At 42.1% G+C, this 24,149-nt stretch overlaps 1 protein-coding gene across 4 annotated transcripts in view; it reads right to left on the reverse strand.

The window, feature by feature from the left end:
- Nucleotides 1-24,149, reverse strand: part of LOC125450732 (nuclear factor NF-kappa-B p105 subunit-like) — a 92,894-nt gene that overhangs the window by 47,216 nt on the left and 21,529 nt on the right. For all 4 annotated transcript variants that reach the window (XM_048526825.2, XM_048526832.2, XM_048526843.2 and 1 more), the window contains exons 4-5: nt 17,316-17,356; nt 11,269-11,367 (exon numbers count right to left, since the gene is read on the reverse strand). In XM_048526825.2, coding sequence (XP_048382782.1) covers nt 11,269-11,367; nt 17,316-17,356 — 140 coding nt within the window. The remainder of the gene's footprint in view (nt 1-11,268; nt 11,368-17,315; nt 17,357-24,149) is intronic.

Raw genomic sequence — 24,149 nt, forward strand, 5'->3', positions numbered from 1 at the left:
GGAGATGTGGTCAACGTACAGCAAGGGCTGGGGCTGGGGCAAGTGGCCTCAGGTGGACAGAAAGTGATGGCATTGGAGGGCTCAAAAGGCGTGGGTGCTAAAAGATGATCCACTGATACACGGGAGCACCAGTAGCAGCAATTTCCCCTCCCAGCCACGCACTACCCTGTAATTGTATCATCGTTCCTTCAGTGTCACTGGGTTAAAATCCTGGAATTCCCTCCCTCCTGGTATTATGGGTCTACCTACAGCACATGGACTGCAGCGGTTCAAAAAGGCAACTCACCCCCCACCTTCGAGGGCAACACCAGGTACAGGCAATAAATGCTGGCCAGCCAGTGATGTCCACATTTTATAAATGAATAAAATAATTGGCAATTTGTACTTGTGGTTCTCAACATTGGTCTTTTGTTACAATCTGCACTGGATAGAAATCAAAATGAGTGCAGAGAAAGGCATCATACATTGTTCCACCCCAGTAAACCAGCTGAATTGCCACAGATTAATTTCTAATATTTTGTCTCATTTGCACAGTTAGCAACATTATCAATTCCATGAAAATATTAAGCGAGTTTTCATTTTTACCTGTGATATTCAGGTGATGATGATTTTGGAAAGCATTTGGAAAGGTACATTGGAAAGTTATTGAAATTGTTTATATTATGTTGAATTGGACACAGACTGATGGGTGTCACTTGCTATCGAACAGTTTGTCACCAGCACAAGTGTTAGAATCAGACAGGGATTTTCACACCCAAACTACATCCATCAGGGGTAATACTTATAACCTTTTTCAGCGAATCACTTGTTTCGACCCATCCAAAATTTTCAAACAGCAGCAGTCTGCACGAATGAAATTTTCACCTCCAGGAAATAGGTATGAACTCAATTTTGATAAGCATTTTAGCACAATTTCAAAATATCGAAAGCCACTTAATTAATTAATTATCATTTGAAATGCAGCTACTTACACAAGCAGAAAAACAACTTGGAGAGACAGTAACTGATTATTCTGCTTTGGGTGCTAGGGATGAAGAGGAGGGACATTGACCGGGAGCAACTTTCTATTCCTCACATTCTGCCACTTATTTTTTTACCTTACATCCAATGAAGACAGTGAGCTGTGGCTGAGATTGAATGTCTCTCTAAAAGGTACAGAAGAGCTTTTATTATTTATCCCTACCAACCCCAGTAGTATTTGGGAATTTCTGAAAAACTGCCTTTTTTAAAATCCCAATTAACATTCATAACAGAGTTAGTATGGCATCACAACTGAATCATCAGCCATTCAGAAATATGTAACTACTTATTACAATTGCACAATGTCAAGAGTGGCTCCACTTACTGACAAGGGGAACTTTCCAGTTTTCAACATACAGACCCACGTGATTTTGAGTATTCCTGACCTGCTAAAGTTGTACTGAGTTACTGAGTCACATGCACTTCACTGGAATGGAGGCAAAAATAAGTTAGCTGCTTACTGCCACACAACTATGTCATGTATCCTGGAAATACCAGGGACTTCCCCCATATTAACAGTAGCTTATTGCTCATCAAATAGTACAGAAATCAACCCTGTATTTCCAGCTACCTTAAACCATATAAAACATGGAAATAATTTTCTGAAGTGTTTCAAACAGTATAACAGAAACTGGTATACTGCCAGGTATGTAAAAGTGAAGCCACCACAGACCCAGAGCACCACAGAGCTGCTTTCTCATTACAGTGAAGACTGGTTGTGGGTTAGTCCAAGGGTCACCATGCCTCAGGTGAGGGGAGAGGCTGAGTAGGTGGGGCCTTACGGTAACCTCAGTTGGTGCATGAACTGAACCTGCACTGTTGGCATCACTCTGCATCACAAAACAGTCATCCAGCTAACTGAGCTAACCAGTATGGTGACCCACTGGTTGAGCTCACCACCAGCCATTCTAACGAGCGAGCAGCCCAATGGTCCTCTGGGACTATGGCACACAGTCATAGAATCAGAGAAATTGCAGTGCAAAGGGCTATTTAGCCTTCCCTAGCCTAGCCAAAGGTAGCTCCTCAATTGAAGTTTTATTCTTTTCTTTATTCATTCATAGGTTGAGGGTGTTGCTGGCTAGGCAGCTTTTATTGCCCATCCCTAATTGCCCAGAGGGCAGTTAAGAGTCAGCCACATTGCTGTGGGTCTAGAGTCACATGTAGGCCAGACCAGATTAGGATGGCAGCTTCCTTCCCCAAAGGACATTAGTGAACCAGATGGGTTTTTCCAACAATCGACAATGGGTTCATGGTCATCATTAGACTCTTAATTCCAGATATTTATTGAATTTAAATTCCATTTGCCGAGGTGGGATTCAAACCCAGGTCCCCAGAACATTATCTGGGTCTCTGGATTAACAGGCCAGTGATAATACCACTAGGTCATCAGCTCTTCCAGTCATGAAGATGAAACTCATTTCCCTGTTTCCTTTAAGAATAACTATCCAATTTGTTTTAAAATCGTTTTATGGTCCCTACTTCATCAACAACTTGTAAACTATTTAATTTATTAATATGACCAGACATTATAAATTCCCCATTTCTCTTCAATGGCTAATCTCAAGTGTCCGTGAATTTATTACAGATTTGCCAGACACACAGAGAATAAACAGCTCTACAGCAAACTGTTCAAACTTTGACCCACAGGCACACTGGAGAAAGATCGTCAAATCCCAGCTCACCTTATCTTTTCACTCCTGTCTGTATTTTAGCAGACAGTGTAACATATTTTCTCCGTTAATATTCCAAATGACAATACTGTAAATCAAGGCATTTATGTTCTTTTTAAAGCTATATAATGATCTATTTTGACTTTAGGTGAATTGGTTTTGAGCAACTTAAAAGCGTTGCCTATTGTATATCCACACACATTATTAAGATTTACATTATGAAAATAAGACTGCTGACAGTTTGGACTCTGATACATTGAAAATCGATTTTCTTTAAAAGATGATTTTTAAAATAACAATAGTAAATCCACTAAGATACCAGTACAAGTTCCATTTGTTTATACAACATGGTAGCATTCCAAAGAATATGATTTACTGCTAATAGTTTGTACTTGATTAACCGATCATCATGTTTTTGGTAAAAACTCTAGCTTTTTAGTTATTGTACAATTTCAATGCATTACAGAAGATGTTCCATTTTAAAAACAATGCTTTTCACAAGGAACAATCTTCAATATAAAACTTCATGCAGAAGTTCAGTAAAGAACGCATTACTAAACTAGGACTTTTTTAAAAAAAGGCAGAAATCACGTACAATCTCCTTTCATACTTACAAGGATTGAAATACTAATGTATTGTTAATAAAAATGGCTTTAAATATTGTATTATTTCTCCTTACATACGGAACAGTTCAGCACAGGATCAGGCCCTTTGGTCCACCATGTCTGTGGTGCCCAAGACACCATTCTAAACTAATCCCACCCACCATATTCAATATAATTTAAATTTTCCTCATGATGGACAATACAGACAAATACAATAAACCAAAAGTACAGAGGCTTACCATACATAAAAGGGTCATTGACTCACTCTGCCTGAGCCTGCTCTATTCCCCTCAACCGGCAGGTTAGTCCTCTCACCAAGTTGTTTGAATTGAACTTTGAAAGGAGGAACAATTCAGGTACTGACCGATTCCCCTGTCTGGCATTTCTGGAGGAAAGCAGACCCGGCAGGGAGAGTACGTTATGAATGAACAGACTTTCAGCCAGACATCTGCCTCCTCCACAACTGTACAAGATTCTCAAGGAGCAACTCCACGTCAGTGTGTCACGTCTGCCTCATAACAATATTCACCCAACCAAATATTTGCATTCAGCAGTAATCAAATCAAGAAAAGAGCATGTTGGTCATAGACAGAGAGATCACCGGAGTTATGGAACATGGCATTTAAATGTTTTTAATCTGCAAACCAGCTCACTCATGATTCAGTATGGGAGATGTTCAAAGTTAGATAGTTTTGTGAATAACCATGTTCAGTGAGTAAAATGTACAATGGGACTGATTAGGAAATATTTTTGCATGAACATAGAATAACAGGAGGCTACTCAACCTCTTGAGCCTGTCCACCATCGAATCGGATTAGGCCTGGCCTTTAGATTTTTTAAAAAAATCAAAACAGAAAAATGTAGAGAGAGGAACAAAGTTAACATTTGAGAACTCTGAAGTCAGGTTCTGACTTTCTGATTTTTATTTCAGATTTCCAGTATCTCTCCAGTATCCCTCAACAGCTGTTTGGGGAAGAGTTTCAGATTTCTGTGCACCTCTGCACGGACTGACTTGAATTGTAAGGTTCTGGCCCCACTGTCGGGGCGGGGCAGGGGGGAACATCACTCACATCACAGGAAACAGTTTCACTTTATCCAACTGTTCCCTTAATCGTCAATTAGGTCTGACAATCTCCTGAAATTGAGGGAATACAAAGTTCATTTAATTAACCTGTTCTCATAAGTTAAGTCTCTTTGACCCAGTCCCATTGTATGCGAAGGGCTGCAGTCAGCAGCAGACTATAAATAACAGAAACATTATCCTGTTCCCCATTGGGTTCCCCATTGATGGGTGGCACGGTAGCTCAGTGGTTAGCACTGCAGCCTCACAGCACCAGGGACCCAGGTTCAATTCCAGCCTCAGGCAACTGTCTGTGTGGAGTTTGCACATTCTCCCCGTGTCTGCGTGGGACTTCCTCTGGGTGCTCTGGTTTCCTCTCACAGTCCAAAGATGTGCAGGCTAGGTGGATCGGCCATGCTAAATTGCCCGTAGTGTTCAGGGGTACGTGGGTTATAGGGGGATGGGTCTGGGTGGGATGCTGCAAGGAGTGGTGTGGACTTGTTGGGCTGAAGGGCCTGTTTCCACACTGTAGGGAATCTAACCTGATTGCCTACTCACTCAGAAAAACAAAGTTCAAACAATACACAAATAAACAGCAACATGAACCATCGCAGGACAGCCTTCCACTTTCAAACACAGAAAAGGCAAATTTAGAGAGGCAGCCTCTCCAAGCCACAGGAGTTAAGTCACGAAATGTAACATGGATAAAGAAGCGAATGGATTTCAACATATCGCACTCAATCACTCCAAGTTCCAAACTTCACATCACAGAAACAGGCTAGGAGGTCCAAATGGTCTGAGCCCCACATGAACCGTTATATTTCAGAAGAGCAGCTGCAGCAAGATAGAACTAGAACTGATCTTTACAGACTCTAATAGTTATTTTCATCAGCATTTTCAGATATGTTGTGACACATCTTCAAAGAAGACTGCTCTTGATGTCATCCGTGCCGGAGATGGGGACATTACAAATGCACAAGTGCCACTAAACCATGCATCCTCAGGAGCAGATTCAAAGTCAAGCTCAGAGTTTCAAGTGAGACAGAAATGCAGGTGGATAAACTGTGATGGCAGTGGGACTTGTACCAACTCCTTCTGGGCCAGAGATGGAGACACTACCATTGCACCATATCTTCCGTATCCTTCTGTTTTCTCTATGATAATTTATTCCACCTTTGTTTCTGGATATCACAGATCCCTGTAGGTGTTGTTCTTAAATTTAGATATGTTATGACACACCTCCGGAGCAGGTGGGACTTGAACCCGGGCCTCCTGGTTCAGGGGTAGGGACAATACCAATGTCCAGAACAGCACTCTCCCCAACACTTCTGTTTGGGGGGGAACATGATAATATCCATAACGTAGATAATTAGTACCGTTAGGGATATTTAACTCTTGCATACACTCCATCGCATCCAATCACTTCTCAGCAGGTCCTTCTATTTTCTATCCCCCTTATATTTCATAGAAGCTGGATGAATATGACTCTCTTATTTTAAACATACTCAGATGTGGGAGATCAGGGAGACTTCTAGTGTCCTTGGTGGCTATACCTGCGAGATGTGCACCCTGATACATCTCCTGACAGACCGCATTAGGGAATGGGAGCTGGAGCTGGATGGACTCAGGATCATCCGGGATGCAAAGAACATCATTAATAAGAGCTATAGCAAAGTGGTCACTCCTAAGATGCAGGCTACAGGGAGCTGAGTGACCACCAGAAGAGGTAAGAGGGTGGGGATGACAGATAGTGCAGGGTTCCCATGTGGCCATTCCCCTCAATAACAGGTATACCACCTTGGGATACTGTTGTGGGGTGGGGTGACCTTTCAGGGGCTAGCAGCAGCAGCACAGTCAAGTCAGATGGCACTGTGACAGGCTCTGAGGCTCAGAGGGAAAGATACAGTCAGGCAGAGCGATATTGATAGGAGACTCAATTGTGAGGGGACAGACAGGAGATTCTGTGATGGCAGAAGGGACACCAGGATGGTGTGTCGTCTCCAGGAAGCAGTTACAGAACATTCTGAAGGGACAGGGTGAACTGCCAGAGTCTACCTGTCTACCTATGTCATTTGTACTAATGTGCAGAAAGGGATGGAGTCCTGTGAAATGAGTACAGGGAGTTGGGTAACAGGTTAAAAAGTAGGACCTCAAGGGTGGTGATCTCCAGATTACTCCCAGTGCCACACACCAGTGAGGATAGAATTAGAAAGATAGGCCAGATGAATGCGCGGCTGAGGAGCTGGTGTAGGGGACAGACTTTTCAGTTCTTGGATCATTGGGATCTCTTTTGGGGTAGAGGTGACCTGTACAAGAGGAATGGGTTGCACTTCAACCGGACGGGGTCCAATATCCTTGTTGGGAGATTTGCTAGTGTTACCTGGAAGAGTTTAAACTGGTTTGGAAGAGGGATGGGACACTGAATAAGAGAGGGCCCATCGAGAAGTCAGGGGAAAATGCATTGATCATCAAGAGCAAGTCTACTATTCAGGTTAGCCAGGGACACAGTAAAGGGAGGGAAAAGATTTCTGGTTTAAAGTGCATTTATTTCAACGCACGAGGCCTGACTGGTAAGGCAGATGAGCTCAGAGCATGAAGTGGCTCAGGGGACTGGGATAGTATAGCCATAACAGAAACATGGCTGAGAGAAGGGCAGAGTTGGAAGCTCAATGTTCCAGAATACAGAAGCTACAGACATGACAGAAGTATAAGTAAGCAAGAAGGGGAAGTTGCCCTTTTGATAATGGAGGACATAACAACTGTGCTTAGAAAGGACATTCTTAAGGAGCCATCAAATGAGGCCATATGGTTAGAACTTAGATACAAGAAGGGGGTGGTCACTCTGTTGGGATTGTATTACAGGCCCACAAATAGCCAGCAGGTAGCAGAGAAGCAGACATGTTAGAGAGATTGCAGATACCTGTAGTAATAATAGAGCAGTATTGCTTAGGGATTTTAACTTCCCCTGTATTGACATGGCCACCCAGACAACGTGGAATTTGTCAAATGTGTCCAAGAAAGTTTCTTAAATCAATTCGTAGAGGGCCCTACCCGGGAGGGTGCAACACTGGACCTCCTCTTAGGAAGCGAAGCTGAAGTGTCAGTCAGAAAACACTTTGGCTCCAGTGACCATAACTCTCTTAGTTTTAACATATTTATGGAGAATCATAGGGCAGGTCCACGGGTTAAGGTGCTGAACAGGAGCAGGGTCAATTTTGGGGGCATTGGGCAGGATCTAGCAGAGGTCGATTGGGTGAGTCTACTTGAAGGAAAAGGAATGACTGGCAAATGGGAGGCTTTTAAAACTGGGATATCTAGAGTCCAGGGACAGTATGACCCTGTTAGGGTGAAGGGAAAAGGTGGCAGGTTTAGGGATCTCTGGCTGACGAAGCTCTGGTCAGGAAAAAGGTGGTGGCATACACTGGGTTTAAGCTATCAGGCTCAAGTGAATCCCTAGATGGCTATAAGAAGTGAGGGAGCACACTTAGGAGCAAAAAGAAGGTATGAGATGGGTCTGGCTGGTAAGGTTCTGCAGCTATATTAAGAGGAAGAGGGTGGCTAGGGAGAGAACAGGTCCCCTTAAAGGTCAGCAGGGTCGTCTCTGTGTGGAGCCACAGGAAGTGGCAGAGATTTTACCAAGTGTCTACTAGTGTTTACTGGAGGAGAGAATTATGGATGTTAAGGAAATGAGGCAAACAAGTGGGGATGTTTTGGACTGCATGCATATTACCAGAGAGTTGGTGTTTGCAGCCTTAAAGTGCATTAAGGAGGATAAATCCCCTGGGCCTGATCAAGTCCATCCTCTGATGTTGTGGGATGGCACGGAAGAAACTGCAGAGGCCCTTGTAGAGACTTTTGCTTCATCTTTAGCCACTGGTGAAGTCCTGGAAGACTGGAGGGTGGTTAATGATGTTCCATTGTTTAAGAAAGGTAGCAAAGACAAGCCAGGGAACTACACAACAGTGAGCCTGCCATCAGTGGTAAGCAAGTTATTGGAGAGGATACTGAGGGACAGATTCAGCCAACATTTGGATAATCCAGGTCTGATTAGGGATAGTCAGCACGGATTTGTGCATGCTCTGTTTGGTCTGACAAATCCCTTAGAGTTTTTTGAAGAGGTAACCAAGAGGATGGATGAGGGCAGGGTAGTGGATGTTGTCTATACGGACTTTAGTAAGGCCTTTAGTAAGATCCTGCATGGTAAGCTAATCATGAAAGTTAGGTTGCATGGGATCCAGGGGGAGCTGGCTAATTGGATTCAAAATTAGCTCGATGGTAGGAAGCAGAGGGTGATGGTAGAAGGTTGTTTTGCAGATTAGAGGCCTGTGACTAGTGATGTGCCGCAGGGATCGGTGCTGGGGCCTTTGTTATTTGTTACTGACATTAATGACCTGGATGTAAATGTATGAGGCATGATTAGTAAGTTTGTGGGTGATACAAAATTCAGAGGTATCGTTGATAGCAAAGAAGGTTATCAAAAATTACAGATGGATTTTGGTCAGATGGGAAAGTGGACTGAGGATTGACAAATGCAATTCAATACAGATGAGTGTGAGGTGTCGCACTTTGGAAAGGACTTATACAGTAAATGGTAAGGTCCTGAGAAGTGTCGGGGGCCAGAGGGACCTAGGAATACAAGTACATAGTTCATTGAAAGCAACATCATAGGTGGATAGAGTGGTGAAGAAGGCTTTGAGCATGCTGGCCTTTATCGATTAAGGCACTGAATATAGGAATGTTATGTTACAGTTGTATAAGTTGTTGGTGAAGCTGCAATTGGAGCATTGCGTACAGATTTGGTCACCCTGTTATAGGAAAGATGTAGTTAAACTAAAAAGAGTGCAAAGAAAATTTGCAAGCATGTTGCCAGTACTAGTAGACCTGAGTATTAAGGACTGGTTGGCCAAGATAGGACTTTATTCCTTGGAATATAGGTGAATGAGGGGTGACCTAATTGTGGTGTATTAAATCATGTGAGGCACTGATAAGATGAATGCATATTGTCTCTTTCCGAGGGATGGGAAATTGAAAACTAGAGGGCATAGGTTCAAGGTGAGAGGGGCAAGATTTAAGGAGGACCTGAGGGGCACCTGCTTCACACAGAGAGTGGTGTGTATATGGAATGGGCTGCCAGAGAACATGGTTGAGGCAGGGGCAACAGCAATATTTAAAAAACATTTGGATAGCTACATGGGTGGGAAGGGTTTAGAGGGAGATGGACTAAATGCGGGCAATGGGAACTAGCTGCGTGGGCACCAAGGTCAGCCTGAGCCAGTTTGGGCCAAAGGTTGTGTTTTTATGTTGTATTACTCTGTAACTCTAGGACTCTAAACCATTTCAAATACTTCCTCATTTGGGTATTAAAGCTTCTTGCCAGAGGCAAACAACTATGAATTTTCAACATGTACTTCTACTGGTTAAAACTCTAATGCCCTTCTAAAACTCCCCGATACACACAAACAACAAAAACTGGGGGAAAAATACACTAAGTTGTCATATTCATAATTGTAAGATTATGCTGATGTGCTAATTTTGTTTTCAGCGATGATCATACACAATCCATTAATACTCAACTAAACAGCTCCTCGTAACTTGTTCAGGTGTCAAAGGCGCTGGTTTAATTACACGTTCAGGCTTTCCTACCAACAAACACGTGACACATTTTAAAGTACTGCATTCTGTCTTTATGAAATCTTAGCCATGTACTAAACCTATTCATTGATGCCTATTTTTTTCCATATCCCTGTATGCCCTGCCATAGGAATTTCAAGTGCTATTCCCATTATGGGGGCAACACATTATTTGTTGAACAACCATCCAATCTCCATCTGCATGTCTATGAGGGCATCACCACTTTCTCAGCCAAACTCCGTATTTAATGTAATAGCACTCTGAAGTTTCTTTAGCCTCAGTATGAGCTGTCTGTGCTAACCAGAGTAGAGGCAAAGAACCTGTGACAGTTGCTAATCTTCAGATACATGAAAGACTGTTACTTCAGTCTAATTACATTAAATATGACATATTAATACAAACTGAAGTTGAGATGAGGCACAAAAAACAGAACTGAACAGGTTAGAGGAACTGTATAGATTGCAGTTCCCTCTTGGGATTTCTGTTTCCTCCGACATTGATATTTTAACATTTTAAATTTCAGCAGAAGTTTTGTTCCCATTTTAGCTTCCCATTTTCAGCTCAACATTGATTGTATAAAGAAGCCAGATGTTGAACTGACCTACAAAACATGCTTTAAATTGAAGAAAGATTCATTTTGGTTCAGCAAAGATTTCAGATGTACCAAGCAATGGCATCTTGGTTTCTTTTTCACATTTGGGGAAGGGATTAATCTTCTCTGGATTGTTATTATAATTAGTGGGAATGAGGGAAGCAGAACTACAGCTAAAATGTGTACATATTTGACATTATATTTACACCACAGAACTCAAGGCCAAAATATTAACATTACCCTTAGATGTAAATTTCCTGTGACATTATTTTAAGCGCCAGGTTACTTCCTGTTCACAGAGTTTTTCACCGTTACAAACTCTAACCCACCCGAGCCCACACAAATATCTAATTAAGTATAAAGTAAGATTTGAATACATTCTAAATATAAATACTACAGTCAGAATTCCACCCACCACCTGCCAACTCATTTGCTGAACTGACAAAAATCCACAGAAATACCCTGAAAATTTATTTAAAATGTTCAGATGCATTTGAAATTATTAACTAGAGATCCTGTGGTTTAGATCGTTCAGAATATACAGATCTGAAATTGTGAGAAGTCCAATTTATTTTAAACACTTCATACTGAACAAGGGAAGATGGAACAGGCCAAACTCGTTTAACCAGGCTGTTAAGATTCTCTCACATTCTCATTTGCAATAAACAGATTTAATAATGAAACAAAAACCTTCACAGTAGGGTAGGATTTCTTGTTTTTCTCACTCGATGCACCAGGTAATCCTCCATGGGATGGTCCCTCACATCCATAACGGAAACGAAATCCTCTCTACAAAGACAAATCAGATTGGACAGTGAGCATTTATACATGATTCAAACAGATACATTGGGGATTTAGAAAAAGGATGCAGATAAGAGTTTCAGAAATGAGATACCCCAGTGACATCAGTGGATTAGTGAAGCTGGAACTGTTATTCCTGCAGCAGACAGAATTGACAGGAGATTTTGTCTCAAAGTACTCAAAATCAAAAAGGGGGCTAGACCAAGTAGATTGGGACAAACACCAATTTCAGATAACAGGCTAAAAGAACCAGCAATTTCTTTTAAATTGTGACTGATTAGGTTCTGGAATGCTCCATCTGAGAGACTGGAAGATGGAGAATCAATCAAGACTTTCAAATCAGGGCTGACAGGGAACAGCTGAAGCCCCTCATCTCTGGTCCCATTTGCAGCTTCTCCAAGGCCTTAATGCACTATGCAAAGTGGACACACAAATCCAGGTGAGGTTTAAGTAAAGGTCTGGCATTTTCTCCTTGTTTCTGTACTTCATGGCACTGTTTATAAAGCCCAAGGTCACATTTTTTCTTAAAAGAGCTTCAACTTGCCCTGCCACCTTCTCTATTACTACTGAAATGCCTTGGCTCTATATTGACAGCAAGTTTATTCAAAACATCAGGCACACATGATATATCAGAGTCAGTCGCTGATGCATCTAGAATCAGTTCAGTTTTGATGACAGGGAGCAAACTCAATATATAAAGTGGATTCTATATCACAAATTAACCTCAAAGATGAACAAGATTTGTGTCAGATGGAAAGTACACATTTTTTTAAAAATTCACTTGTGAGATGTGGGCATCACTGGCTAGGCCAACATTCATTGCACATTCCTAGGTGCTCTCTGCAGGTGGTGCTGAGCTGCCTTCTCGAAGCACTGCAGCAGTAGGTTGATTCATAATGTCCTTACGGAGGGAATTCCAGGATTTTGACCCAGCGACAGTGAAGGAGCGGTGATATAATTCCAAGTCAGGATGATGAGTGGCTTGGAGGGGAATTTGCAGGAGTTGGTGGTGTTCCCAAATATCTGCAGCCTTTGTCCATCCAGATGTAAGTGGTCATGAATTTGGAAGGTGTTGTCTGAGGATCTTTGGTAAATTTCTGTAGTGGATCTTGTAGATAGTAATCACAAGACACCAGGTTACAGTCCAACGGGTTTATTTGAAAATACAAGCTTTTAAAGCATAGCCCCTTCGTCACGTGAAGGGGCTACTCTCTGAAAGCTTGCGATTTAAAATAAACCTGTTGTCATGTGATTTCTGACCTCATCCACCACAGCCCAACACCAGCACCTCCATGTCATTGTAGATAGTACAATGCAACTAAGCATCAGTGGTGAAGCCAGTAGATATTTGTGGATGTGGTGCCAATCAAATGGGCTGCTACGTACTGGATGGTTTCAAGTGCTTGAGTGTTGTTAAAGCTGTACCCATTCCAGGCAGGTGGAGAGTTTTCCATCAAACTCCTGACTTGTGCCTTGTAGATGGTGGACAGGCTTTGGGAGTCAGGAGGTGAGCTACTTGCAGAATTCCCAGCCTCTGACCTGCTCTTGTAGCTGCTGTGTTTATATGACAAGTCCACCTCAGTTGCTGGTCAATGATAACTCCAGGGTGTTGATAGTGGGGTATTCAGTGATGGAAACACCACTGAATTTTTTTTGCTGTCACAGGCTAGGCCCCCATTTATTCCCCATAAAAACTGAAAGAACTGTGGATGCTGTAACTCAGGAACAAAAACAGAAGTTGCTGGAAAAAAGCTGTATGTCTGGCAGCACCTGTGAAGGAAAAAATCAGAGTTAACATTTTGGTTCCGGTGACCCTACTGAGTTCTGAGGAAGGGTCGCTGGAACTGAAATGTTAACTCTGATTTTTTCTTCACATTTATTGCCCAGAGGGCAGTTAGGAATCAACTTGCTTTAGGCCTGGAGTCACATGTGGGTCAGACCAGATGAGGATAGATTTCCTTCCCTGAAGGACATTAGTGAACCAGATGGGTTTTCCCTGGTCATATGGTCATCATTAGACTTTTAATTCCAGATTTTCAACTGAATCAAAATTCGTCATTTGCCATGGCAGATTCAAACCCTGGTCAGAGTTAGGAAATTACCAGGGTTTCTAGATTAATAGTCTAGTGATAACATCATTAGGCCATTGTCTTCCCTCTACATTTGATGTCAAATGTTTGACTGTCAAGAGATGATAGTTCGATTGTTTCTTATTGGAGATGGTCACAGCCTGCCATTTGTATTATGTGTTATCATCTTTGAAATTTAGACTTTTTTCTAAATAGTGGCAGATAGATTTTAAACAGATCTGCAAATATCTTTTTAAAACATTCAGAAAGTCACTTGTAAGTGTGATTGAACTATATTAGCTCCAAGATATATGATTGTAATCAAGTGCCTGGGAGAACCCTACGGTGTTAATGGATAAATATTTCAGCTGTTGGGTTTATGACAGGCAGAGCAAATATACGAAGGCAATTGGTACAGGTTTGACTTCACAAAATATTTGTTCAGAATGCAGACTAGTTTCTTTTTGCAGGGGAACCAGTCACCTCAAACAGAAGTGGTTTTTAGTCTGTGAAGCTTTGAAGAGTTTAGATCAAAATCTTCAAGTTGTTAGGATTGAAAATACTTAGATCATCAGAATTCATGCCAGTGGACTCAAACAATTATTAAAATCTTCAAAGAATCAGATTTAAAAAGTCGAGATAGGGAAGATATTTCTCTGGGATTGAGTCTCTGTAACAGTGTTGCAAAATAGGTTGAAACTTTGATTTGAAGCTTGTGTCATGATCTTTATAATTTATATATACTTTTGTTTGTTTCTTTTTATTTAATAAACTTATGTTCTGTTTTTAAAGAACATCTGCATTTTCAAGTGAATATGATGCAGTGACTAACCACAGCAGCCACCAACTGCAAATTTTAAACATACGTTTTATCAAGTGCAATTTCATGTTGGAATGTGGCTTCTCCATTATTAACATCGGCTGGGATCATAACATCTGGAAGCCTAAAAAGAACGTTTGAATTTATAAAGCAACACAATGACTGATTCACACTTACCGCTAACCTACCATCAACAAACCATTACTCCTCCCATAGAAACATTAGTCTAATTAGAGTTTGGGAACAATTAAATTTTCTTAATCTTTCTTACTGAATTTAAGATCTCATCTTGATTATAAATTCAATTTGTTATTTAACAGTAGGGCACTTACCCTTGGTTGACATATTTACATGGATATGAAACTGTCAGCTATGAATGAGGATTGGAGGTGGCTTGTGCAGAACCTCAATGCCCACGTGAACGATCGGACTGAAAAGTAAGTTTCTGTGCTGAAAATTCTATTAACATGCTGGACAGGAAGCTTCAATGGACTGAGATAATCATCATTTGGAGATGCATACGTACACATTTGGAGATGCATACGTACACATTTCAATGCTGACATTTATTACATACATTGACTTCCTTCCTATTGTGAATATTTGCCAGAATTACAAACCCAATGTCTAGAAAACTGTCATTTACTGACATCGCAAAGGTTAATATTGAGGACGTGTGGTTTATTTTGTGGTTGCTACTGTTTAAACAAGATCTGGCTTCTCTTTAAAATATAATTTCTTCTTTAAACCTATCCATAAATTGTTTTTGAAAGGTTTATGAAAACAATTTGTTTCTCTTTTTTCATTAGCTTTTCTTCAGGATCCTTGAAGATAAGCACTTCCACCAGTCTGACAAACACATGGTGCAAACACAAATGAAATAACAGACACAGGAAATAACATCACCAATTGTAAAACTCCACAAGTGATAGTGAATCAGCCACCATCACTTCAGCATCAAGGTGAACACTGGTGTAGGAGCAACCAGCTTGGTGATCACTCTAAATCAAGAATCTGAATTGGCAGCTGCATGAACTGGTCCAAAAGGAAGACAATCTCTATCCAGAGAAAAGCAGCAAAAATATCTGTCGGTTTGTAAGAAGTATTAAGCAAGCTGATTATTTCTTACTGATTCTTCTGATCCTGGTATTCTAGTCTATTCCAAAAGTGCAATTGAGGGATTTATATCTGCTGTCAACTTACAGAAATTTCTCTCAATTGTTGGTTTCTAAAGGACCTCCCATCATTCCTGGTATGGTTCTCGTCTCATAGGTAACACGTGATAGCTGAAGATAAACATCACATCTACCCGACTAAGTAAATTTTAGTAACTACTGCAGGTCCCAGTCTACCTACAAATATACATCCCTAACCACTGCCCACAGTTTGACAATGAGGATAACATTGGGACTATTATATAATAAAACACTATTTATTCAGCAACTGTGATTTAGAATAAAAACTTGATTTGCTTCTTCCTCACAATTCTAAAAACATTCTTCCAGTAATGTTTCATTAATCCTTGAAAATGAAAGTTTACAGAATCCACAGAATAGAATCCAACAGCACAGAAGATCATTTAGCCCATTGTACCTCACCTGCTCTTTAAAAGATCAATCCAATTTCAGACACACTCTCCTGTTCTCTCCTGACTGTCTTCAAGAATTCATCCAGTTTTCTTTTAAAAGTTAAAACTGAACACCAACCTTTCAGGCAGAACACTGCAGATTGTAAAAACTCTCCATTTTCCTCTTGGTACAATTCTCTGACAACAACTGGTATTCCCTCCCTAACTCAATTCCCTGTGATCATCTGAAATACATTTCATCTTTACTACTATTCTGCTTTCCAATGATATCAATTCGTCAACATTACAAGTTCTCAAACAAAGGCAGTTATGATCAATCATCATATTTGTGTTCAAACAGACTCAGCTTCAGCTTTCCAAAAATTGCTCTTGATCATCCAAGGTGCGTGTAAGGATTTGAAAATCAGAACTCAATCCCATTTTGTTTTAGTTTGACATCAACTGAAATATTCATCAATTTTAGCCTTGGGGATTTGTGGGAGGTAGGTTCTTCACAAAGAGACTGGACAAACTGGATTGTTCTCCATAGATCAGAGAGGGCTCACAGGAGATTTGATAGAGGCATTCAAAATGGTATAGGAGATAATGGGAACTGCAGATGCTGGAGAATCCGAGATAACAAAGTGTGGAACTGGATGAACACAGCAGGCCAAGCAGCATCTTAGGAGCACAAAAGCTGATGTTTTGGGCCTAGACCCAAAGGGGGATGGGGAGAGGATTCTGAAATAAATAGGGATAGAGGTGGAGGCGGACCGAAGATGGATGGAAGAGAAGATAGGTGGAGAGGAGAGTATAGGTGGGGAGGTAGGGGATAGGTCAGTCCGGGGAGGACTGACAGGTCAAGGGGATGAAATGAGTTTAGTAGGTAGGAAATGGAGGTGCGGCTAGAGGTGGGAGGAGGGGATAGGTGAGAGGAAGAACAGGTTAGGGAGGAGGGGACGAGCTGGACTGGTATTGGGATGCAGCTGGGGAGGGGAGATTTTGAAGCTGGTGAAATCCACATTGATATCAATGGGCTGCAGGGGTATGTAGTTTTCACGGAGTCAAGAGGGAGAAATGTTTTCCACTGTGGACAGGGTAAATCACCAGATGCCACAGATTAAAGATAATCCACGGAGAATGTCAGAAGTTGCTTTTCATGAAATGAGTTATAATGGTCTAAAATAGAAAAGACAGTAGATGCACATTCAATAATATCTTTATAAAGGGAGTTGGCTAAACACTTGCTTAGGACAAATGTGCAGGACTGGAAGGAGGGCATCAGGGCAACATTGGGGACAAGTGTTGAATCTTTCAAACGCCTGGCAGAGACACAATGGGCCAACTGATGTCAGTTCTGCGCTGTAAGATTCCATAAAATGAAAGATCCTGACTAATGAACTACAGGATGATGTTAACATGAGCAACGTGGCTTTGATCTTGAGTCCAAGAAACATTGCTGCCAATGTCCCCCTCTTACCTGTTTGGGTTGTTCTAGAATCTGCAGGTATGGTCCATCAGCTGGGAAGAAAAGGTACAATGATTATTGTAATAACAAAATCAGCACTTACAAAAGATATACTTCATAAGTAAGTTGGAGTCTAATTTGAATGAAGATCTTTTTCTGGAAATTCCCATACCCACAACAATTCTCCCTTGTAAGGCTGAGATTGCAAAAAAAAAATCTTCTCATAAATCCCAACAGTTGTAAAATCTGCATGTTAATTAGAGATATTTATCATACCAAGTAACGTATCATCCTTTCAAAGTATTAAATCATAAAATCATCTAAAGACCACACCCAACTTAATGCTGCCAATTCAATCTGCTTCATACACTCAATAATCTGACCCTCTTCATGCTAAACAGAAAAACCAGTTCAACTTCAAGCCAGTAAACGGTGTTTCCCTCAAGGATTGCAGGATAATTCATGCCACTTCATTTAAACTAAGGTCACAGCATGAAATATGATTTACATTCAAATTTCTTACACTCATTGTTCACTGATGCACAAGGTGGCCAAATGTCCTGACTGGTTATATAATTCAAGAAGTTTGAGCAGGCTGGGCTATTTCTATTAGAGTTTAGAAGAATAAGAAATGACATTATTGAATGATGTAAGATACTGAGGGGTCTTCACAAGTGAATAATGAGAGGATCGTTCCAATGGTGAGCACCTAGAACCAGGAGACAGTTTTAAAATGGAGATGAGGCGGAGTTTCTTCCCTCAAAAGGGTCATTAATCTTTGAAATTCTCTATCCCAAAGAACAATGGAGGCTGGGTCATGTATTCAAGGCTGAGTTATATGGATTTTTAACAAGAAAGTCAAGGGTAGACAGAAAATTGGGGGTAACAATATAATCAGGTCAGAGACAATTGGTGTTTGACAACAGAGTAGGTTTAGGAGGCCAAAGAACGACCCCTGCTCTTGTTCCTCCTGGCATTACGAGGTGTGATTGATACATTACAGTACAGCTTACATCATTTTGATGTTTATTATTTATTGATTATTGCACTGCAACTTTTATTTACGTAACACCTTTAATACAGTAAAACAGCTCAAGATTTGCATTCACACCACTGTATTTAATTAAAATTTTACAGACGCTCATTCGATGGTATTACCATCTGCAACCAAAACTCCATTTTAACGATCATTTTGTTCTGCAGAGGCTGTTAAGAGGGGCTTTGGGACGGGACTCCAGAGATTAGCATCCAGGCAGGTGAAGGTACAACTGCCAGTGGTGTAACAGTGGAAATCAGCAATTCAGAAGCAAAAACAACACTGGAATTGAAAGATTGCAAGAATGATGGAGAGAAAGAAATGCAGACTCAGGGAGGACAAAAATATAAGTTTTTAAAATGGGTTCTTTAATGGATGAGACAAAATTTACATTCTCATGGTCCCGCATATCCCCCAATCAACTGTTACCATCAGGCCAGACAATCAAGCCTGGTTCAATGGAGAGCATGCCAGGAGCACCAGGCATTCCTGAAGATGGGGTGTCCACCTGGTGAAGCCAAGCAGATATTACTTATATGCCAGATAACAAAGTGTGAAGCTGGATGAACACAGCAGGCCAAGCACAAAAGATGACGTTTCAGGCCTAGATAAGTAGCAAATGATAGACTGAGCTAAGTGATCCCACAACTTACAGATCAGGTCTAAGCTCTGCAGTCCTGCCACATTCACTCGCGAATGGTGCTGCACAATTAAACAACTCACTGAAGGAGGAGGCTTCATAAAAATCCTCATCCTCAATGATGGAGAAGCCCAGCACATCAGTGCAAAATATAAGGTATTCCCAGCCTCCTCCAGTGGTACCCAGCATTACAGACATCAGTCTTCAGCCAATTTGATTCACTACGTGATATCAAGAAACGTTTGAAGGAACCAGATACTGCTAAGGCTATGGGCCCTGACAATATTCCAGCAAAGGTACTGAAGACTTGTGCTCCAGAACTTGCCACTTCCCTATCCAAGATGTTCCAGTACAGTTACAATACTGGCATCAAGTTTGATAATGTGAAAAATTGCCCATGTATGGCCAGTACTCAAAAAACAGGACAAATCCAACTCGGCCAATTATCACCCCATCAGTCTACGCTTGATAATCAGTAAAGTGATGGAAGGTGCCAACAACAGTGCCATCAAGCAGCATCTGCTCAGCAATAATCTGCTCAGTGACGCCCAATTTGGGTTCCGCCAGGGCCACTCAGCTCCTGACCTCATTACAGCCTTGGATCAAACATGAACAAAAGAGCTGAATTCCAGAGGTGAGGTGAGAGTGACAGCCCTTGATATCAAGGCTGCATTCGACTGAGTGCAGTTTCAAGGAGCCCTAGCAAAACCAAAGTCAGTGGGAACGGAGGGAAAACTCTCCAGTGATTGGAGTTATACCTGACATATAGGAAAGATATTCATAGTTGTCGGAGGTTAGTTATCTCAGCTCCCAGACATCTCTGCAGGTGTTCCTCAGGATAGTATCCTAGACCCAACCATTTTCAACTGCTTCATCAATGACCCTCCCTCCATCGTAAGGTCAGAAACAGGGATGTTTGCTGATGATTTCACAATGTTCAGCACCATTCGTGATTTCTTAGATACTAAAGCAGTCAATGTTCAAATGTAGCAAGATCTGGACAATATCCAGGAGTAGGCTGAAAAGTGGCAAGTGAATTTGTGCCACACAAGTACCAAACAATTGCTATATCCAACAAAAGAGAATCTAACTATCACCCTTTGATATTCAATGCCATCCCCATTACTGAATCCTCGCCTATCAACATCCTTGGGCTTTCCATTGACTAGAAACTCAACTGGACTAGCCATATAAACACAGCAGTTACAAGAGCAGCTCAGAGGCTGGGAATACTGTGGCAAGTAACTCACCCCCTGACACGCCAAAGCCTGTCCGTCATTGACAAAGCACAAGTCGGGAGAGTGGTGGCATATTCCGCATTTGCCTGATTGGGTGCAGCTCCATCAACACTCAAAAAGCTTAACACCATCCAGGAGAAAGCAGCCCATTTGACTGGTACCATATCCTTAGGCGTCCACTCCCTCCACCACTGACACTCAGTAGCAGCAGTGTGTACTATCTACAGGAAGAACTGCAGAAATTCACCAAAGATCCTCAGACAGCTTGGGCCCAAGTTATGCCTGCCTCTTTGTGGGGTACGTGGAACAACCCCCTTCCAAAGCTACACTGGCCCTAACCCCCATCTCTTCCTCCGTTATATCGATGACTGTTTCGGCGCCACCTCGTGTTCCCATGAGGAGCTCGAACAGTTCATCCACTTCACCCAACCTTAAGTTTACCTGGACCATCTCTGACACCTCTCTCTCCATCTCTGCCATCAACCTGGAAACCGATATCAATTTTAAACCTACCAACTCCCACAACTACCTGGAATATTCCTCGCCTCAACCACCTTCGTGTAAAAATGCCATCCCCTATTCCCAATTTCTTCACCTCCACCGCATCTGGTCCCCAGATGAAGCATTCCACTCCTAAACATCCCAGACGTCCTCTTTCTTCAAAAACTGCAACTTCCCCTCCACAGTGATCAAAAGTGCCCTCGACTGTGTCTCCTGCATTTCCCACGACTCATCCCTCACACCTTCTATTCGCAATAATAACCAAAACAGAATTCCCCTCGTCTCACATACCACCCGACCAACCTCCAAATCCAACGCATCATCCTCCAACATTTCCGCCATCTGCAATCCGACCCTACTATCAAAGACATTTTTCCCTCCCCACCCTTATGTGCTTTCAAGAGGGACCACTCTCTCCATGACTCCCTTATCCGCTCCACACTTCCCTTCAGCCCCACCACCCCCGGCACTTTTCCCTGCAACCGAAGCAAGTGCTACACCTGCCCCTATACCTCCCCCCTCACCCCGATCCCAGGCCCTAGGAAGACTTTTCACATCAAACAGATGTTCACCTGCACATCTGTGAATGTTATATACTGCATCCGCTGTTCCCGTTTTGTCTTGGTCTACATCGGGAAGCCAAACAGAGGCTTGGGGACTGCTTTGCAGAATACCTACACTCTGTTCGCAACAAACAACTACACCTCCCAGTCGCGAACCATTTCAATTCCCCCGTCAACTCCTCGGACAACATGTCCATCCTGGGTCTCCTGCATTGCCACAATGATGCCACCTGAAAGATGCAGGAACAGCATCTCATATTTCGTTTGGGAACCCTGCAGCCCAAGGATATCAATGTGGACTTCACAAGCTTCAAAATCTCCCCTCCCCTGACCACATCCCAAAACCAGCCCAGCTAGTCCCCGCCTCCCTAACCATCCCTCCCACCTCTAGCCCCACCCCCAGTCTCTACCCACTAACCTCATCCCGCCCCCCCTGCCCCGTCTGTCCTCCCTGGACTGACCTATCCACCCCCAACTCCCCACCTACATTGGGTCTAACCCCACTTCTTTGACCTGTCTGTCTCCTCTCACCCTATCTTCTCCTTTATCCATCTTCTGTCTGCCTTCCCCTGTCTCCCTATTTATTTCAGAATCCCCTTCCCCTCCCCCATTTCCGAAGAAGGGTCCCGGCCCGAAATGTCAAGCTTTCCTGCTCCTCCGATGCTGCTTGCCCCACTGTGTTCATCCAGCTTTACACCATGTTATCTCGGATGCTCCAGCATCGGCAGTTCCTACTATCTCTGTGACACCTTTCAAACCCACGACCACTTCCATCTAGGACAAGGTCAGCAGATACATGAGGACACCTCCCCCTGCAAGTTCCCCTCCAAGCCACTCACCATCCTGACTTGGAAATATATCGGTGCTCCTTCAGTATCACTGAGTCAAAATCCTGGAATTCCCTCGCAAGGGGCATTGTGGGTCAACCTACAGCACATGGACTGCAGTGGTTCAATGAGGCAGCTCACCCCCACCTTCTCAAGGGCAACAAATGTTGGACCAGGCAGGCAATGTTCACATCCCATGAATAAATTACAATGGAAAGAAATTTCATCTTGGGTTATTGAGCACTAGGGTAATGGGGAGCAGTGCCTGGCTTGTATTAGCATACAAGGAAGCTGCATTTTGAATAAGCTGAGGTTTACAGAAGGTACAAGCTGGGCCAAAATTTTCACCCATCAGTTTAGCTCTTCCTCAAAATATGGATGATCTAAACCATCAAAGAATGATAGACTAGTATAGCCCAGAAAGAGAGTACTTAATTCATTTAGGCTGCGCCGACTCCTGACAAGAGCCACTCAGTTAACTCCTCTCCTTAGCCTTGTCTTTAGGTTTGTAAATTTTCCTATTCAGATGCTTATTCATTTTTGTTTTATAAAACACGATTGACCCTGCCCTCAGCAGACTATCAGGCAACGTAGCCCTGTCACTAACCAGTCACCGACTAAAGTAAGTTTTTCGTTAGGTCACCTTTGGTTCTTTCACCAATCACCTTCAATATGTGTCCTCTGAATCATTCTACTAATGGAAACAGTTTCTCACTATGGACTCTCTACAGACTCTCATGATTTTGAATGATTCTATTAAATTTCCCCCAACTTTTACTTCTCTACAGAGTACAGTCCCAGCTTCTCCCAGTCCATCCCTGTAACTGAAATGCCCCACCTCTGGAATTATTCTTTTAAAAAAATCTCCCTCTCTAAAGCTTTCACCTCCTTCCTAAAGTTAACTCTTAGATTCAACTCTTTCCAGTTCCTGACACAAATATTTCTTTATCTGTAGAAAGAGCAAAATCTAGAAGTAGTTACTCACACTTGGATTTCCATTACTGGGCCTTGGAATGCTCAGCTGTCAACGCGATTCTCATAGATCTTACAGATCAGCTTTTCAACTAGCCCAGTGACAGAGGTGATAAATGGCCTCCTACATTTGTATTTTAAACAAAACATTGCTGTCTGTACTAACTGTAAAACCATTAAATTCATTCTGAAGAAAGGAGTTAGAGAGCAATTTTTATCAGTACACTATATTAAATGGAAGTGAATTCAGATGGTATATAAATTATAGCCGAAAACCAGACAGAGAAAATGTGTTGAGTGAAACAGTGTGAAGAAAACTGAACTAACAACGCTTTTGATAGCAACCCTTCCCTTGTACAACATATAAAAAGATAAATTGTATCTAATGGGTTAAGGAACTTTGAGGACTGAGTCACTACTTTCTGAATCTCAATTTGTTTTTCCACAGTGGAAATATTTAGTGAAATGCTTGTAAAATCAGGAAGCAGTAAGAACTTAAATCCTCTCCATGCTTAACTCATGTCTAACAGAGTAAATTAAAAGATTAAGGTTTCACAAAATCAGTATCATTAATTCGAAACAGTAAGATTCCCTCCAGATGCAACATCCCAGGACCCTACCATTAAGTGTATAAGTCCTGCCCTGATTCGCCTTTCCAAAATGCAGCACCTCACATTAAATTAAGCTCCATCTGTCACTCTGCAGCCCATTGGCCTGTCTGATCAAGATCCCATTGTACTCTGAGGTAACCTTCTTCTTTCTACTACACCACCAATTTTGGTGTCATCTGCAAACTTACTAGCCATGTCCCTTCATCAGAAAGGGTCTAGCCCTGAAACGTCAGCTCTTGTGCTCCTAAGATGCTGCTTGGCCTGCTGTGTCCATCCAGCTCCACACTTTGTTATCTCAGATTCTCCAGCATCTGCAGTTCCTATGATCTCTGGACCCATCCCTGATCCTTGTAGCACACCACTGGTCACAGGTCTCCAGTCTGAAAAGCAATCCTCCGCCACCACTATCCTCTGTCTTCTACCTTCAAGCCAGTTCTGTATCCAAATGGCTCGTTCTC

Source organism: Stegostoma tigrinum, chromosome 1 (genome assembly GCF_030684315.1).
Source record: "Stegostoma tigrinum isolate sSteTig4 chromosome 1, sSteTig4.hap1, whole genome shotgun sequence".
Taxonomy (NCBI): domain Eukaryota; kingdom Metazoa; phylum Chordata; class Chondrichthyes; order Orectolobiformes; family Stegostomatidae; genus Stegostoma; species Stegostoma tigrinum.